Source organism: Drechmeria coniospora, chromosome 03 (genome assembly GCF_001625195.1).
Source record: "Drechmeria coniospora strain ARSEF 6962 chromosome 03, whole genome shotgun sequence".
Taxonomy (NCBI): domain Eukaryota; kingdom Fungi; phylum Ascomycota; class Sordariomycetes; order Hypocreales; family Ophiocordycipitaceae; genus Drechmeria; species Drechmeria coniospora.
The window spans coordinates 8,838,239-8,857,161 of NC_054391.1; the positions used below are offsets into that span (position 1 = coordinate 8,838,239).

Here is an 18,923-nt window from a genome sequence, read left to right on the forward strand (position 1 = left end):
TGGCCATGCCTCGTCCTCCCCACCCCTACCTGCTTGCTCGAGCTTGCCAGTCCCTCCTCGGCCGAGGGAGCGGGAGGACCGCCGCTGCGGACGCGTGCCTTGCCGCGGGGGACAGGTCAGGAGCCGCCACGAGGTCGCCGTGAGCCGCATGGTGTTTACCCACCCGCTAGGTGCGACACCATGCCGGGCTACTGCTCGGGACGTTTGACATTGCGTGCGAGGTCAGGCCTTGGTCCGTAGCGGAGCACCATGTCCTGCCTCTGCCGTGATGGTGCGGCGTGCGTCGTTGACGCCAGACATCATGCAGGCATGCGTAAAGGGTCGATTCGATGCCTCTCGACACGTCGCCGTCGTTTGTGCGAGGGAATATGCCGAGCTCGTCGAGATTTGTGCAAGGCTGACGGGGTCAATGACGAGCAGAGGGGAATGGGAGTGCGTGAGAGCAAAGGCAAGCATCAGCCATCCGTCTCCGAAGGCGTTGGAAGACGGTCGTCGAAACGCAAGTGTCGGTCTCGTGCACCTGGCTCCCGATGCCTCGTTCCTTATTCCACACCGACAATGTCAAAAGGCGAGGTTCTGCTGACACATGTTCCACATAACGATGTGGTCGTTGCGAGCGCCTTGTAGCCGAGTTTTAACCCAGTTTCCATGCACGGAACCACAAGATCAACCATGGCTTCCTTTCGAGTATTGCCTTGTACCCGAGTGTTGATGCGTAGCGGCGGCACTGTACACGTTACTTGCTGAACATGTATCTCGTCACATCTCGCCTGCGGCACCTTGCGATCCGTGCCGCGTACGAGTACTCCAAATCCCTCTACATCAAGAGCCAAGCCAAAGTACACCTGGTACTCGTACCTGCCATTGGTACTTGGTAGCCATGTACTGAGTACATTTGCGGGATACTTGAAACTGACATCTACTTGAAAAGTACTTTACAATGTACTTGGGGCCTAGTGCCATTGAACAAAGTGCTTGTGCTGTATAATGCTCATGTACCGTGCTCCGTACCCCCCCGTACTAAGTACTTATGCAAGTACCTCCGAACGCAGGCTGAAACTGACATTGTGTAGCATGGCCGTCCCTTTTACAGTACAGTATAGAGGGAGCCGCCTACGCTTCAGCCAATACATACAGCACTACCTTGGCTACGGAGTAAGTAGTGACAACTACTAGGTAGGTTGCAATACTACGTACTCCGTACTACCTACTCCGACCATCTAATCCGTACTACCTACTCTGTACCTGAACAGCAGTTGTACTTGCTACTTAAATGCAACTACGCCTAGGTGGTGAGTGCTTGTTACCTACTAGTAAGGTACCTAGTACTCAACTCGTACTACAACTACGAGTAATTACAGCACGAATACAGCATGGCGCCCATCAAGCCGACACACTCAATGAGGCGCCCGTTGTTTGTGTGGTTCAGCTGGGTGCGACATGCTCCAACACATGCAAGTTGTATCATTCGGTGCCTACTGCGCACAAGCAGTCGACGTCAGCAACTGTACTTGTACCATCCAGCACCTACTCAGCAGCAGATGACAAGTACCTGTAGGCACGATGCGTACATGACACGATACAATGGCACAGGTGACAAGTACGTGTACTCCGTGCCGTGGTTAAATGATGATACGGTGCGGTCACCTGGTGACATGTCCGTTACCTGTAGTTTAGCAGGCACTGGTTGGTTTTTCAGCCCAACCAACATGGTCGGCCAAAACCACCGCCTGATCAGATGTGCAAGTGCATGCACCGCAATTCTGTTGATTTGATGCCTATTTCCAAACAAGAAATGTAGCCTATTGTTTAGAGCTGCCGGCGAGGCGTCGACAGAGCCACCCTAATCCCACGGTGTCTCGGTGATGATTGCATGGTGTCCTGACCCAATTTGGCATGAGCGACATGAGGCACCTCCACGCAGTGCTTACAGGGCAAGCTCCGTCCGTCCACCAACTTACCGATAGCAGCTGCACTACTCCGTATACTTACTTGCAATTCCCCAGAAGCTCGTCCATAAGGTGCAAGATCAACATCAACATCCCCGGTCAACGCCGTCCATCTGCACCATTAACGCTACCTAAGCCGATGTTCCAAATTTTTCTACATTATGCGGCAGTCGCAATGATTCTGCCGTAAAGTTGAGGCGAACTGTGGCAAGAAAATTGCCGTATTGCGGAGTGCTGCCATGGTGATGTGCAGGTCCCATTCACTCCTTGCCGCTTAGTTGCTGCACATGCACTCTGCGCTCAAGGCAAGGCAAATACTTGCATTTCGGCAAGGCCAGGCGCTCGATTTGACAACATGATAATTTAAAGAGGGCCGCGCAGACAGTGCAGGCAGTGCACAAGCAGCGCAGGCAGTGCACAAGCAGCGCAGGCAGTGCACAAGCAGCGCAGGCAGTACACCAGCAGCGCAGGCAGTGCACAAGCAGCGCAGGCAGTACACCAGCAGCGCAGGCAGTGCACCAGCAGCGCAGGCAGTGCACAAGCAGCGCAGGCAGTGCACAGCAGTCCAGGCAGTGCACAGGCAGCACAGGCAGCACAGGCAGTAAAGGCAGCGCACGCAAACGCAGCGTACAATTAGCGCAGGCAGTAAAGACAGCGTGGGCGGTGCACAAGCAGCGCAGACAGTCAAGGCAGTTGTGCACCGTCTAGTATGGAGCAGGAATAGCTTGCTAAATTAGGTCATGATCATTTGTATTAAATAATATTACAAGCAGTCTACCGAATTGGGTCATGACAACGTGGGATAATCGCCAAGATACCGTGGGATTACTTGGGGTGGCCCGAGACACTGTGGGTTTAGGCTGCCTCACCGTTGCATTGCCCCGGGAGCTATCGAACCAAATCTCGGGGCGACGATGCCAAGGCGGGTATCAATAGATAAACAAGTACATACTGGTTGTGCAGCATCACCGAGTGCGAGTGCATGATGCTGGCGACCGTAGACGCACCCTGCCACCTTGTTCGCTTAAACACTTATTCCAGAGGCCTGGACTAGATTTTGGTTGCCGGGAGTGCATCGACAGGCGGCTGCAGAGACTTGCCTTTCGCTGCGCAGTGTGAAAATGCACGGTGTGAACCTTTCGTAGCACCACGCATCTCGGCCCATCAACTGAATACATGCCGTCGCCCATCTACTGCAAGGGACCGGTAGTCATGCTGCATTGTGTTGTTCTCGCATCCTGGTAGAATGGGTCTTGGATTTGTACATTAAGGATTCCTCTCTTCGAGCTGGCATGCTTGCGTACTACCCCGTCGATGCTCACTCCCGTGGCTCTGTCCTCTTTTCTCTCCAATTCATCGGCACATGCAAAAGAAGGCGTTATTGCTGTCAGGCTGCCTCCTCAAACAGCTGCTGATTAGGTTCGATCGATCGTTAGCCTATCGGTCCTCTCTGCCCCGGCGGGCTCGGATGCACAAGAACGTACAAGTGTTGAAGCCATGGGTGCGCATACCCTCGATAGTACGTCATACACCCACGGTAATGCTCCGTACTGACTGTTTGGAGTGCCTGCAAGTAATGTTAATCTTGTAGTTACTTACACCGACAGCACCGCCTCTCCATCTGGTTGGACATTCTGCTGCGCCACACTCTACCATCCTTCGCTACACTTACTTTAGTACCTAAGTACAGTGCATGCTACGGGACACCGTCAGTGTATTCCTCCAGGCTACAGGTACGGTGAGCAAGTACCTATTTAGGTACCTGGTACCTAAGCATGGCAACGTCCATCTCGGTATCACCGCCCATTCCCGACCATCACTACTGATCCTCAACCATTACCGCCCATCCTCGACCATCACCGCCCATCACCGTCCATCCTCGACCATCACCGTCCATCCTCGACCATCACCGTCCATCCTCGACCATCGCCGCCCATCCTCGACCATCATCATCCTTCACCGTCCATCATTGTCGTGTTTATCCGTCCCCGAATCCCCGTGCATCCCGGTGCATCTCCACTATCTGTGCTCCGTACTTGCACTTGTTACTTGCAGCCGTGTTCAAGTATACTTGTTACTTGCAGTAGGTGTTCATGTACTGTACTTGGGTGTACCGAGAAATACACATACATGTACGCGTAATACTTGTACAATCAAGTACAGTACTGTAATCCGGTGCATCCATAACCCGGTTCAACGGTCCCGCACCGCCGCTGGTGACGACATGTGGACGCATCAGCCGACAAGCTTGCCGCCTTGGTGTGCTGTGGCGCAGTGCCCGTCACCATAATTCTTCGTTGTTGCCTGGTCGTGGACGCGGGCCGCGCAAGCCTACCTCGCGTCCAGGTACTGCAAGTTCATGCACGTGCACGTCGACGAGCGCGCCGTCTTCACGCCGTGTTGGGGCGGCGATAAATAATGCAGCATCGACGTCGCCTCCCACGCCCGACATCGTTTCCATTGCCGCATCCCCCCCCCCCCCCCGCTCGCAATTCCCGTCGCCATGGGCTCGCTGTTCGTCGAACCCCTCCCCTCTCCTACGCCGTCCGTGTGGTCCCTGGTTTCGCTGCTGACCGACGCAGCAGCCGTGAGATGGACCCCTCCATCGAGTCCTCCCTCGACACCCAAGGCCTCGCCAACGAGCAGCGCGGCCTGTTGGACCTCATCGATAAGCTGCAGTTCGCCCGGCTTGAAAATGTCAAGCTGCCCCAGATCGTCGTCGTCGGTGACCAGTCGGCCGGCAAGAGCTCCGTCCTCGAAGCCCTCACGGGAACGCCCTTCCCTCGAGATGCCGGCGCCTGCACCCGGTTCGCGACGGAGATTCGCATGCGGCGGGCCCAGCAGACGACGCTCAAGGTGTCCATCATCCCCGACAAGAGCCGTCCGTGGAACGACCAGGCCAAGCTGCTGCAGTACGGCGCCAGCCTCACCGGCGACGTCTCCTTCCAGACCATGATGAGGGACGCGACCGAGCTCATCGCCCCCCGCCACCTTCCCGGCCGCTTCGCCGCCCGCGACATTCTCGTCGTCGAGAAGAGCGGGCCGGACATGCCGCTCCTCACCCTCGTCGACCTCCCGGGCCTCGTCCGGGTGGCGAACCGCGACCAGTCCGAGGCCGACATCCAAACCATCGACGCCCTCTCGGAGCGCTACATGAGGAGCTCCCGGACCATCATCCTCGCCGTCGTCGGCGGCAACAACGACTACGTCCAAGCCCCCATCCTGAAAAAGGCCCGCCGCTTCGACCCCAAGGGATCGCGCACCATCGGCGTCCTCACCAAGCCCGACATGACGGAGCGCATCGGCCTCGAGGCCAAGTTCATCGACCTCGTCATGAACAAGGACAAGGAGAACAGCTGCAAGCTCGGCTGGTACGTCCTCCTGAACCCCGGTCCCGGCGAGCGCTGGCTCGCCGACGAGGACCGCGCCCGGCACGAGGCCGACTTCTTCACCCGCGGCCGCTGGTCCGATCTGCCCCCCCAGATGTGGGGCGTGGCCGCTCTCCGCCAGAAGCTGAGCGCGCAGCTCCAGAGGCACATCGGCAAGCACGTCAGGACGCTGCGGCGCCAGATCCAGCAGGCCCACGAGACGTGCGAGGCCCAGCTCCGGGCCATGGGCGCCGCCAAGGACACCATCGAGGAGATGCGCTTTCAGATGGGCGAGCTCTTCACGAGCTCCAACAACCTCGTCACGCCGGCCGTCAACGGCAACTACAAGAACCCCTTTGGCGAGCGCTTCTTCGCCCGCCAAGGCACTCCCCAGGGCACGCCCCCGCAGAAGCTGCGAGCCCGCGTCCGCGAGGAGACCGAGCGCTTCTCCCGCCTCTTCCGCCAGCAAGGTCGCAGGGTCAACTTTGCCGCCGCCTCCGCCGGTGCCGGTCCGAGCCACTCGGCCGCCGGCCCCGCCGGTTCCCAGGCTGGCCAGTCCAAGCAGGACTTTGCTCGGCACGAGGTTGAGCCGCTCCTGCGTCAGATCCGCGGCAACGAGCTGCCCCTGGACTCGAACCCGCGCGCGCCCTACATCCTCTTCCAGGACTACTCTCGGAACTGGCCCACGCTGGCCCGCGAGTACAAGGACAACCTCGGCGTCATCTGCGTCGAGTTCCTCGGCGAGGTCATCGACCACGTGTGGCCCCTGCGCATGCGCGATCCCCTCCGGTACCATTTCCTCGACGTCAAGATGCGCGAGCTCATGGAGAGCGCCGGCAAGGAGCTCGCCCGGCTGACGGACGACATGGAGCTCGAGATTCAACCCTACGATCCCGAGTACGAGGAACGATTGATTCGCTGGCGCGCCGACGCGACGGAGAACGGCGGCACCTACACGGAAGCCGAGGAAGTCCTCGAGAAGATGCTCATCTACTACGACCTCACGGCGCGCATCTTCACGAGGAACGTCATCACCCAGGTCGTCGAGCGTCACCTGCTGCTCGGCATGCTCCGCCTCTTCAACCCCATCGAGATTCTTCGCATGGCCGATGGCACCATCGAGTCCATCTCGGCCGAGAACAAGGAGATGCGCGATCGTCGCCTGGCGCTCAAGAAGCAGATGGCAGCCATCGAAGAGGCCAAGAGCATCTGTGCCGGCTTAGCCATGCGCAGCGATCTGCGTTCCCATGACGACGATTCGGACGAGGATGTGGACACGGACGGCGGCGAGGAGATGACGACGACGAATACGCCTATCCACACCCCGCTTGCGCCGGTGCCTGTTTCAAACCCGTATCAACCGGAACGCCTCGAGCCAAAAGAGTCGCATCGCGTGGATGTGAACTACCAGGTGCCTCGCAAATGGGACTCGACCCACGATGCCTACGACGCAGGTTCACGTGATGGGCCGCCCATTCAGCCGCCCCCACCACCGCCTCGTCCCCAGAAGGTCGATATTGACAATGCCGAACGGCAATACAGAGCCGAGGGCGGCTACAGGACGGAGAGAACGGAGGGCAGCCTTCCGAACCAGAAACATACCACCCGGCAGAAGCTGGCCTCTGCTATGAGACTTGGATCCCAGGTCTGATGGCATTGCAGCATCACGAGCAAGGGACGTTCATCTCGTCCCCTTGGGAGCGCCTAAAGCTAGCTCCGGCAGCGGGCTCCGATAGCTGGCTCTTGCGGCGGCGGCGGGTTGCTGCGGCGACTTGGCTACTCTGCTCACCGACGACAACGATCCGGGGCAGCTCCATAACGATCCAGGACGAAGCTGCCCCAGATCGTCGTCGTTGGGAACCAGTCAGCCGGCAAAAGCTCCGTTCTCGGAACCCTGACTGGTAGCCGCTTCCCTTGCTGGTGCCTTTACTCGGTTTGCGACCGGCCTTGTCTGCCTGTCTGTGACCACCATTTATGAAGGCGGAATTTCTTGTCCTGCCAGAAACGGGAGAGCTACGGTGACGATATGTAGCTAGCAATCCACCGGCTGCGAAAACGAAGGCGATGGTTGAGTGATTTAGTCCCTAGAGAGCCCTCCCTCAACTTCGGAACAGAGTGCAATACTTACCTCGAGTCGGGATCCAACAAAAGAAGCAGCGCTCTCCTACTCGGAGTTTTGCACTAGAGAGCCCTCTACTTTGGAACAGAGTGCAATACCTCGAGACGGAGTGCAACATCGGAGTGCAACAGAAGAAGCAGCGCTCTCCTACTCGGAGTTGAATCGATACGTGCCTACGGGGTACAGTAATATTTACGTAGACTTGTATAACTCTCCTGCTTTGTTGCATGTGAACCCCCCTTTGTGCATGTGCATGTAAGCACAAGCATCACAAGTAATTCTCTGTCCTCGGTAAGTGCATATCAGATCTGATCTGATCTGGGCACCATGTTCAGACAGGCTTGGAAAGCCACATCCCGATGATTAGCCGCGGCGCTGCATCCTACTCTGAATCCACTCCGTTGTCTCACACAATGGCGCGCTAGAAATACACACACTCCGAGCTCGCTCTCGTTCAAGCGCCAAGCCCGATGCTTCATACCGTGCTCCGTGCCGTACTTGCGTCACATCGCGCCGCGCGCCCGTACCGACACGTCGGTCGTCATGTTCGGCATCCTCGAGGCCGTCACGGTGCCCACGGAGGGTGTCTATTCAACCCTTGACGATTTGATGCAAGAGCTCAGCAACCGGACGCAAAGGGAAGGCTACAAGGTCGTCAAGGCAAGGTCGCATCGGGGCCGACCCGGAGCGCCAACCATGCGTGTCGACCTCTGCTGCGAGCGCGGCGGGCGCCCCTACAGGTGTTCGGCAACAAAGCACAAGACGTCGACGAAGAAGACGGACTGTCCGTGGAAAGCCAAGGCGGTCGACCGCAAGATGGTTGGCGGCTGGGTCTTGACCATCATCTGCGATCAGCACAATCACGAACCGGGAACGCCAGAGCCGGCGACGCCGTCAGATGCCACCGGCGTCGACGACGAGTTGGAGGACGAAGGCGAGCCCTGCCGGACACGGACCGATCTGGGAAGGAAACCCGCTGACCGAATCGCAGACGGCCCTCCGCCGGACGCCGAAAGCCAGGCGGCGCTGCAGGTGGCCGGAGTCTCCGATGCTGTCCTTCGACTCAGCGGCGATACCTTTCATCGATTCAAGAACGAATATCGCAAGATGTCTCAGCCGGAACGCATGGGCATTCTTGCCCAGATGCAGCTCCGCATCGCCGCCATTTACGCCATCCAGAACGAGGAGGTGCAGCGGCAGAGGAGACAGGATGCCCAGGAAAAGCGGCACCAGGACGTCGACGGGAGCCGCACGAGGCTCGAGGGCGAGGGAGGCAAACACTCGAACCATCGGCGAGGCGCTCCGCGAGTCCCGCACCCGGGAAACCCTGCAGTGTTTCCGCATGGTTCCGTTCCCTACCAAGAACCGCGGCAGGGGCAGGAAGACGCCTTCACACAGCAGCTGGCGGCCCATCAGCAGCCGGAGCAGCAAGGCGGCCCGCACGAGTACGCGACGCTTGCTCATGCGCCGGCCCTGGCCGAGATGCAGTTTCAACCTCTGGCGCCGGTGACCGCCTCTGGTGAGAAACGCACGCTGCCCTCCTACCCGCTGTTCCCCGGGCCTCCGAAGAGACTACGCGGCAGCAGGCAGTCGCAAGGCCGCCGAACAAATTCACAGCAGCCTCCTCGAGACTCTCAGCGGCCCAATGCCCCGGCGGGCCGACAGCCATCGCCGCCGATGGCTCTGGCCAATCCCCAGCAGTCACCGACTGCAGAACCCAACCCGTAGCGTCATTTCGCTACTCACGCCGATGCACGAAATTTACGGCCTTTTTTTCTTTGAATTTTCCAAGAATAATCTCGAATGACGGCGTAATCGGGCGCTTCAGAGTGCAGCCGTGCGTGTGCAACAGCCTCGTGCAGCAGTCCACTAGATGACGACAGTTATGTGGGGTTCATTTGATCGATGGGCATTAGTGCCTCGTGCCTTGCTTCACCGCCCAAATTTTCTAGATTTTTGCCGCTCCACCATGAATCGGCTCTCTCATCGTCATCAAGAGTTGCACGAGTTTGCCGGAGCTGTGCAGACAGCAATCCGGTTGCAAACATTTTTCCGTCCCCAAGATGGCGACAGTGATACCCCCTCCGTCCAAACGGCAGAAGCGCGAGGTGCTGGAGAGAAGCCGAATCCAGCAGGATGTGACGGCCGCGACGGGTCCAGCAGGCTCCTTCAAGGCCCGTTTCCTCGACGGCGACGGCAAGCAAGCCTGCGACGTTATCGAAGTTCCCCTCGCCGATGCGTCGGAGAAGAATCTCTCGCTGCTTCTGAACACGCTGCTTGCGAGGGCACGTCTCGCACCCCGTCGCCACCGTGGGCCACTGCTGACCGTTGTCCGCAGGAAAAGGAAGATTTCCTCCCCTATCGATTCCGAATCCACATCCCCGACACGGACATCATCGTGGACCAATTCCCCACCGATCTGCTCCAGCTCTTGCGCAGCCATGGGATCGAAAACCCGTTCGAGACGACGGTGACGCTCACGGCCGAGCCCCAGGCCGTCTTCAAGGTTCAAGCCGTCACCCGAATGTCGCACAGGATACCGGGGCACGGAGAGGCCATCCTCGCGGCGCAGTTTAGCCCCGCGACCAGCTCGATACTGGCCACCGGCTCGGGAGACAAGACGGCCCGCATCTGGGACACGGAAACCGGCACGCCCAAGTACACCCTCGGCGGCCACACCGGCTGGGTTCTGTGCGTCGCCTTTTCCCCCGATGGCAAGAGGCTCGCGACCGGCAGCATGGACAAGACGGTCCGGCTCTGGGACCCGCACACCGGAAAGCTCATGGGATCGGGTCCCCTGACCGGACATGCAAAGTGGATCACGAGCATTGCCTGGGAGCCCTACCATCTGTGGAGGGACGGGACCCCGCGGCTCGCCAGCGCCAGCAAGGACGGGACCGTACGGGTCTGGGTGGCCAACACGGGCAAGACGGAGCACGTCCTGTCGGGGCACAAGAGCTCCGTCAGCTGCGTTCGCTGGGGTGGCACGGGATGCATCTACACCGGCAGCCATGACAAGATGGTGCGGGTTTGGAACGCCGAGAAGGGCACCCTGATGCACACCCTGTCGTCGCATGCTCATTGGATCAACCATTTGGCCTTGTCCACCGACTTTGCCCTGCGCACCGCCTTCTTCGACCACGAGCCGATACCGTCGACGGAGGAAGGCAAGCGAGCCAAGGCCAAGGCGCGCTTCGAAAAGGCGGCCAAGATTCAGGGCAAGGTTTCCGAGCGATTGGTTTCCGCAAGCGACGACTTCACCATGTACCTGTGGGAGCCATCGCAAGGGACGAAGCCCGTCGCCCGCATGGTTGGCCACCAGAAGCAAATCAACCACGTCACCTTTTCACCGGACAGCACCCTCATCGCCAGCGCAGGTTGGGACAACCACACAAAGCTCTGGAGTGCAAGGTACGACGGAGAGGCAACCCAATGCGGCAAGTGTCAAGAAGAATCAGCTGACAGATGATCCGAACAGGGACGGTAAATTCATCAACACCCTTCGTGGCCACGTCGCGACCGTCTACCAGTGCGCCTTCTCGGCCGACTCTCGCCTGCTGGTGACTGCTTCCAAGGACACGACGCTCAAGGTCTGGTCGATGGCCACCCACAAGCTCGCCGTTGACCTCCCAGGGCACAGCGACGAGGCCTGGGCAGTAGATTGGGCGCCCGACGGGAAGCGAGTAGGCAGCGGCGGGAAAGACAAAGCGGTGCGCCTGTGGCAGAACTAGACGGTGGAAGCGGAACCGAAAGCGATGCCCCCGCAAGCCCGCACGCCTTTGCGTCGTGAAGCCGTACCGACCGCCCTATTCGGCTCCTTTTCCATCCAGTTGAAGAATCGGATAGGACACGCAAGTGCCGGCATGAGCGGAATGAAGGAGCTGCTGCTGATGGGGTGTACCTGGCTGCGCCAATGAACTTGGAAAGCGGTTCATTCAGACCTTGGTGGAATGACGCGATCGCCGTCAAGTGAGGAAGCACTGCAAGCACCCAACATCCATCACATGAACCAGAGCCCTGGATGGAGCAACCCAATTCGGGAGCCCGATGATGGTAATTCGTGTCGGAGCGAGCGGAACGGTCGTTACGCCGTGATGCAAGCAAGTACAAGTACTGTATTTGCAGGTGAACTCCGTAGTTGCACCATGAATTACGTAAGAATTCAATCGGGTCCGAAAGGCAACTAAACAGGACCGACGTCACCAGTCATTCGGTTCTACCTACAGTACACTGTAATTACTCCATACTGTGCTGTACTTTGGTCTCTCCCCCACCATAAGTTGGCTAAAGACCTCCCCTCTTTAAAGTTCAAATCCAAATCCACGACCTCTCCTGTGTCGTTCTCCATTTCTCAATCGACAAAGTTATCAGGAATTCCAGGGAGTTTGTTTCGCTCCTGGACACATCTGCATCTCATCTCTTAAGCTTGTATACGCAGATTCAATCGACGTCCGCTGCCCACTTCTCCTGCTCCCCCCGCTCCTCCTGCTCCTCCTGCTCCTCCCGCTCCTCCCGCTCCTCCCGCTCCTCCCGCTCCTCTCGCTCCTCCCGCTCCTCACCATCGACATTCGCCGCCTGGGTGTCCGCAGCTCGATCCAATAGCCAATCGATACATGCACAGATAAAGAAGAGACGACGTCACCCTCTGCCATCGTGAAAAGGGAGAGCGGCAAGGTTTCTCGTCCGAGGATCAGGCATGCGAGGTGGGCGAGCTGAAGCTCAAGATGACTGTTTTTATATGCTCCCTGTAGGTGATCCCTTCTTCTCGGCCCACGACACCGGCGAATGTCTAATTCCATGGCAGCTTCCTCCCCAAGACGATACAGTTCCGCCTCCCGGGAACGCCCCCGCAAAGAAGCGAAGCAAAACGTCGAAAGAGTAGACCGACGCCGCTGTCGACGCTACCGACGACGGCGCCGCCGCCGAGCCTCTTCAGTGAACGAGCGGACCTCACACCGCCCGATAGCCCTGTCGACGATGATCCCTCGATGAACCCGTTTTCCCCCGAGGATGGCCCTCGAATTTCGTTTCCGCGCGCCACAGGCTCGCCCAGCGATGCTGGAGTCCCCTCCTGGGGACCCCGTGCCTTCCAGATCCCTTCGGGCGCCAACTCGCCATCGCGAACCGAAATCTTCGAGCGCAACAGAGCTCTCGACAAGGCGCGCGACCTGGGTCGTCGCGGCATCTTTCAGCCCCTCTCGATGATTCGAAGCGATAGCTCCGACAGGGTATTTTCCGTCGCGCCCTGGAAGGTTGTCGATGCCGACCAGGGCAACGGCGGCCTCCGCAACGCCGCCGAGGCAGCTGCCCGCGACGGCATGCTTCGCGGGTACACGTGGGTCGGCACTCTCGGCATGCCGACGGACGCCTTGGAGGGCACGCAGCAGAAGCAGGACATCGAGAGCCGGCTCGCCGCCGAGCATGACATGCTCGCCGTCTTCTGCTCCGACAAGGACTTTGACGGTCACTACAGCCACTTCTGCAAGCAGATACTATGGCCCGTCTTCCACTACCAGATCCCCGACAATCCGAAGAGCAAGGCGTTCGAGGACCACTCGTGGAAGTATTACGTCAACGTGAACCAATCCTTCGCCGACAAGATCGTTGGCAGCTGGAAACGGGGCGACGTCATCTGGATCCACGACTACCACCTCCTCCTCGTCCCCAGCATGGTTCGCCAGAAGCTCCCCGAGGCCAAGATCGGCTTCTTTCTGCACGTCGCCTTTCCCTCGTCGGAAGTCTTCCGCTGCCTCGCCGTCCGGAAGGAGCTTCTCGAGGGCATGCTGGGCGCCAACCTCATCGGTTTCCAGATTCACGAGTACAGCCGGCACTTTCTGCAGACGTGCAGCCGTCTGCTCACGGTCGAGGCCACGCCGGATGGCCTGCAGCTCGAGGACCGCTTCGTCGACGTCGTCAACCTCGCCATCGGCATCGACACGGTGAACCTAAACAAGCACCGCCGTGAGCAGGACGTCATGCGCTGGCTCGGCATCCTGCAGGAGCGCTACGAGGGCAAGAAGCTCATCGTCGCCCGGGACAAGCTCGACCACGTGCGAGGCGTGCGGCAGAAGCTGCTGTCGTACGAGCTGTTCCTCAACCAGAACCCCGAGTGGCGGGAGAAGACAGTCCTGATCCAGGTCGCCCTCTCGTCGAGCGAAAAGACGGATCTCGACGCGACGCTATCCGACATCGTGACGCGCGTCAACTCCTCGTGGGCGACCTTGGCCTACCAGCCGGTCGTCTATCTCAAGCAGGATATCGATTACGCGCAGTATCTGGCCTTGCTCACCATCGCCGACGCTCTGATGATCACGACGCAGCGCGAAGGCATGAACTTGACTTCCCACGAGTACATATTCTGCCAGGATGGCCAAGTCTACCCGCCCCAGAGGCACGGCTCTCTCATCCTGTCGGAATTCACGGGCACGTCGTCATTGTTCAAGAAGAAGGAGCTCTCGGTGAACCCTTGGGACTATCGTCAGTGCGCCAACGCCATCAAGCAGGCGCTGGAGATGGGCGAGGAGGAAAAGAAGGCTCGGTGGGAGAGCCTGTACGAGGCGGTGACGAGCCACTCCGGATCCCGCTGGATCGCCGGCTTCCTCTCGCGCTTGGATCGAGCCTACGATGAGCAGCACAAGCGCGACCAGACGTCGGTCCCGCGCATGTCGATACCGGCCATCGCCTCGAGCTACGAGCAGTCGAGCCAACGGCTGTTCATCCTCGACTACGAAGGCACCCTCGTGAAGTGGGGCCCCGTCAACCAAATCATCCCCGTCAGCCCGCAGCGGACGCTGGACGTGCTCAACGACCTGCTTCTGGACGAACGAAACGTCGTCTATGTCATGTCCGGCCGCCGACCGGAGGAGCTGGATCGCGTATTTCGGCGGGTGCCCAACCTCGGGCTGATCGCCGAGAACGGCTGCTTCATCAAGGATCACGGCTCCGAACGTTGGGTGGAGCTGACGGACAACAGCCGGACCGAGGACTGGAAGCAGTCGGTGAAGCCCATCATGACCTACTTCCTCGAGCGGACGCCCGGCACCGAGATCGAGGAGCGGCGCTGCAGTCTTCTCTTTCACTACGACGGAGCCGAAGATTACGAGACGGCGTCCCGGCAGGCGTCCGACTGCGCGAGCCACGTGAACGACGCTTGCGAGTCACAGCGCGTCCATGCCATTGCCATGGACGGTGCCATCGTCGTTGAGCCGACCGACTTCAACAAGAGCACGGCAGCGCAGAAGGTGTTTGAAGAGCTCAGCGCTCGTGCCGAGAGCGCCGTCGACTTTCTCATGGTCGTGGGCGACGGCCGCGAAGACGAAAAGGTGTTCAAGTGGGCGAACAAGCTGCATCAGGCTGGTTCGGTGGAGCGGGTGGTGACGGTGAGCCTCGGGGACCGCAGCACGGAGGCTGCGTCCACCTCGACGCAGGGTGTGAGCGGTAGGTGCCTTCAAGAACGAGACGGTGACGGACAAGCGACTAACAGGGACAATAGGCGTGCTAAGCTGCCTGCGGCGACTTGCTTCGGCGTAGTGGCATGCCACAGTTGTACGACCTACAGTGCATGTCCTGCATTCTTGTTGCGACTTTCCCCTCCTGGTGCAGTTCATCATCTCACTGCTGAGCCGTTCGAGATGAATATATGTTATGCAGGCTGGTGGGCATACGGAGCACGACAGCTCATATCCTTTCGGGACAGAAGACGACGGTCGACAGGAATGACGAACGGTCCAGAATTTTTGAGATATTGACCGCAATTAGAAGAGATATGCCATTGTCGCCAGAGGCATCTCGCATCTCGGAGTGCTGTCACGCTGTGGACGAAGCAAGCAAGTTATGGCGGCAAACGGGGATAATCGACGGGCAGACCAGTGGGCAGGCACCGCTTCTGCCACCTGTCGTGTACAAAGAAAAGAAGATTGGTGTTTATTGGTCTAACGTGGTTAACACCCTCGCTTCACCCGGGTTGACTTGGACGTTGCGGCGTTGCGGCGTTGCGGCGATGGCAGATCGACAGAAGATGGCATGGTGTCAACACCTCCATACCTGGCACAATCACCAACCCGTGGCCAAATGTGCATTGTATAAACCAAAACCTATGTGGTGTTTCAACGTCTGTCCTGACCGCTGTGGCACTTATCATGGTGACCTTCATTGCTACCGTCACGCAGAGGGTCGCGATCCCGGCGCGGTCAAATCTTGTCCGCACCTTCGGCTCGACGAGGCTTGACATGTGTCAAAAACAGCTCACTAATCCCCAAATTTCGCATGGATCGTACTGAGCTGTTTGAAGGTAACGACTCCGGCAACTCGAGCATGGGGCGTGGAAATGACTCGCAGCAGTCTGCGTCACAGCATCGAGAATGATCCGTGTGAGGAGGGCGGAAGTGGATGACCGAAGGATTTCAAATTGAGTTTCGAGTCTGAATATGCAATCATTGATGGCTCGGAAGCTGCGGTTGGTTGAAGGCATAGTAAGCACGGTTACAGGTTTCGAATGGGTGTCATGTTCATGCCTGTCCTATCCGTCAAGGATACCCCGTCGGCTAGGTCAACTTTCTGGCCAGAGGCCTTCTGCCGCCATGGATGTGATGAGGATGATTGCATGATTGTAGGAGTGTAGGATTTCGGAGTCTTTTCCATATTCGATGCGTCATCGTCACACAATCACAAGCACATACAAGCGCTAGTTGTACTTGTATAAATGAATATAATAATGAGACAATGAATCCACGTCCCATCGAATGCAAATACATAGTTGTAGTTGTAGTTGTTAAGTTGTATTAATAGAGAGTGAAACGAGTTGGCTGGGGCCCCACCCCACCCGCAAACGGCAGGCAGGTGCTGCGGGCGGCACTTTCCTGCAGAATCGACCCCACTGCCCGATATCGGCGGAGCCGGCATGGCAAGCGCAGCCCACTCATTGCCCGACCCTCTCCTGCCCAAAAGCTTGTTGGCCGACGAGCTTCAAACTCCTTCATCACCAAGGCGATTGCGTTCAAGCTTCACGACCATCCAAGGTAATTTCGAATCCATCATCTCTACTGCTTGCCTCGAGACCCGTCAACAGGCTGTCAGCTTCCGACGCCGTAGCCGTACCAGCAAGCATCCTTCCCCCCCCCCCCCCCCCTCAGCATCACCATGGCTGCCTTTCCTCCACCGCCCACCAACTCGATCGACTGGTCCAACGTCGGATTCCGGGTCCGCGAAGGTACGTAAAGGCTCAATAGGTCGAGATATTTCTGCCACAAGCTCGGCCGATGGCGACTTGGGTCTCACGTGGACGGCAGTGAACGGCCACATCGAATCGACCTACTCGCACACGACGGGGAAATGGACGCCCCTCCGCTTCGTTGCGGACCCCTTCATGCGCATCCACGGCATGGCGCCGGCCCTCAACTACGGTCAACAGGCCTACGAGGGCCTCAAGGCCTTCCGCGACCCCGGCGACGGCGGCATCGCCATCTTTCGCCCGGACCGGAACGCGCTGCGGCTGCAGCACTCGGCCGACGTGGCCTCGATGCCGCGCGTCCCCGCCGAGATGTTCCTCGAGGCCTGCCGTGCCGCCGTCGCGCTGAACGCGGGCTTCGTCCCGCCTCACGAGACGGGTGCCGCCATGTACGTCCGACCCCAGCTCTACGGCTCGAGCGCCCAGCTCGGCCTCACGGCGCCGGACGAGTACACGTTCTGCGTCTTCGTCATCCCCACGGGCGTCTACCACGGCACCCACCCGGTCAAGGCCCTCATCCTCGACGAGTTTGACCGTGCCGCGCCCAACGGCACCGGCAGCGCCAAGGTCGGCGGCAACTACGCGCCCGTGCTGCGTTGGAGCGACAAGGCTCGACGCGACGGCTACGGCATCACGCTGCACCTCGACAGCGCCAAGCACGAGGAGGTGGACGAGTTCAGCACGAGCGGCTTCATCGGCATCGTCGCTGACAATGGCCTTGACGGCGAGGTGACGCTCGTCGTGCCCGACTCGTCGTGCGTCATCGACAGCGTCACGAGCGACAGCGTCCAGCAGATGGCCCGCAGCTACGGCTGGAAGACGGAGAAGCGGTCCATCAAGTACGGCGAGCTGCCGCGCTTCACCGAGGTCATGGCCGCCGGTACGGCCGCCGCGCTGGTCCCGATCCGCTCCATCACCCGGCGCACGACGGCCGGTTCGGCAAAACTGCCGGCCGGCCCGCGCGTGACGACGGACGGCGAGTCGGAAACCGTCACCTACATTGCCGAGACGCAGGAGGATGCCGGCGCCGTCTGTCTCAAGCTACTGACGCACCTCAAGGCCATCCAGCTGGGCAAGGTCAAGGACGAGTTTGGCTGGCGATGCGCCGTCACCGAGAAGGACTTGACGATCGAGGGCGCCACGGTGGAGACGAGGAAGAACGGTGAGGAACAGACGGTGGATGAGCTGGACTAAGGTGCATGACATCACGGTCATGCGGCATCTATTCACCTACGACGGGGGCCACGATACCGACGATGTCGGCTGGGAGACAGGCGCCGCTTCGAGGACGAAGCAGACGGTGGGTTTGTGTTTATGTCTTGTTTTGCTTATCCATCGGCAGTGTGCAACTGCATCTGTACAACCAACGTACTACAGAAGTGCAATAAAAAGTCGCAATGATTATCATGCCCATGGGCCCCAAACGACCGATGTCTGCAACAGCGTAGCCCGTTCATAGCCAGTCACCCAGTCACCCAGGTCACCCAGTCACCCAAGTCACCAAGCCACCAAGCCACTCATCGACTCACGGCATGTCGCACTTCCCAGCCGCCGTCTACAGATAAATATGGTAGACGTCGAGGGCCTTGGCGAAACCATCGTCGATCGGCTTCACGAGGGCGGCCGAGATCTGCTGCATTTCGGCCGGCACCTTGGCGGTGACGCTGGCGCCAAAGTCCTTGGCGGCCCTCGATTGCTGTCGCAGATTGAGGAAGACGATGGGGTTGACGACGAGGAGCTTGTCGAACCTCGGCTTGGCCGCGATGATGGCCTCGAGCGTGGCGTTGACGGTGCCGGCGAGGCCTTGGACCGACGAGGCGAGGGTGATGGCCTCGGCCTGGCTGAGCGGCGCCGAATCATCCGCCGTGCTCGTTCCGGCGTGGAGGGAGGCGAAGAGGCGCAGCGAGTCGACGGCGATGGGGATGACGCCGAGGATGCCACCACGGTAGGCGGTGACCTGATCGCCGAGGGACTTTGCGTCGCTTTTGATTTCATTGATGGCGCCGACGATCGACTGCCCGTCGGCTCGCACGGTCGCGGCGGCGAGGGCAAACACGGAGAGGGCGCGAACGATGAGCATCTTGTCGAGTGCGTGCGCGTGTGCCAAGCGGGTCTACTATTGTGCGCACACGGGAGATGTTCGTCGAGGTCTAGATGGGCTTGAGATGAGGTCGAGAGGAGGTAAAGATGAGGGCGAATGACACAATATCAAGGCGGAAGGAAAGCTTGATGACTTGAAGGGGGTACGGGAGCATTGGTTC

General features: G+C 59.2%; 6 protein-coding genes across 6 annotated transcripts; 5 read left to right on the plus strand and 1 right to left on the minus strand.

Annotated features, from left to right (window-relative positions):
• Positions 1-4,367: 4,367 nt before the first annotated feature.
• DCS_08045 (uncharacterized protein) lies at positions 4,368-6,968 on the plus strand (the record flags this gene model as incomplete). Its single annotated transcript, XM_040805327.1, has 1 exon — positions 4,368-6,968. One exon carries the CDS (start codon positions 4,368-4,370, stop codon positions 6,966-6,968), a length of 2,601 nt encoding a protein of 866 aa, XP_040655431.1.
• A 1,011-nt stretch (positions 6,969-7,979) lies between these two features.
• DCS_08046 (Transcription factor, FAR1-related protein) lies at positions 7,980-9,164 on the plus strand (the record flags this gene model as incomplete). Its single annotated transcript, XM_040805328.1, has 1 exon — positions 7,980-9,164. The coding sequence occupies one exon, from the start codon at positions 7,980-7,982 to the stop codon at positions 9,162-9,164; it is 1,185 nt and encodes a 394-aa protein (XP_040655432.1).
• Positions 9,165-9,405: 241 nt separating this feature from the next.
• DCS_08047 (putative WD40-repeat protein) lies at positions 9,406-11,167 on the plus strand (the record flags this gene model as incomplete). The annotated part of the gene is made up of 2 exons (XM_040805329.1): positions 9,406-10,847; positions 10,915-11,167. 2 exons carry the CDS (start codon positions 9,406-9,408, stop codon positions 11,165-11,167), a joined length of 1,695 nt encoding a protein of 564 aa, XP_040655433.1.
• A 993-nt stretch (positions 11,168-12,160) lies between these two features.
• DCS_08048 (trehalose phosphate synthase) lies at positions 12,161-14,966 on the plus strand (the record flags this gene model as incomplete). The annotated part of the gene is made up of 3 exons (XM_040805330.1): positions 12,161-12,183; positions 12,241-14,873; positions 14,929-14,966. 3 exons carry the CDS (start codon positions 12,161-12,163, stop codon positions 14,964-14,966), a joined length of 2,694 nt encoding a protein of 897 aa, XP_040655434.1.
• A 1,608-nt stretch (positions 14,967-16,574) lies between these two features.
• Positions 16,575-17,856, plus strand: DCS_08049 (branched-chain-amino-acid aminotransferase; the record flags this gene model as incomplete). The annotated part of the gene is made up of 2 exons (XM_040805331.1): positions 16,575-16,644; positions 16,724-17,856. The coding sequence occupies 2 exons, from the start codon at positions 16,575-16,577 to the stop codon at positions 17,854-17,856; spliced, it is 1,203 nt and encodes a 400-aa protein (XP_040655435.1).
• Positions 17,857-18,217: 361 nt separating this feature from the next.
• On the minus strand, positions 18,218-18,742 carry DCS_08050 (uncharacterized protein; the record flags this gene model as incomplete). Its single annotated transcript, XM_040805332.1, has 1 exon — positions 18,218-18,742. The coding sequence occupies one exon, from the start codon at positions 18,740-18,742 to the stop codon at positions 18,218-18,220; it is 525 nt and encodes a 174-aa protein (XP_040655436.1).
• Between the last annotated feature and the right edge of the window lie 181 nt (positions 18,743-18,923).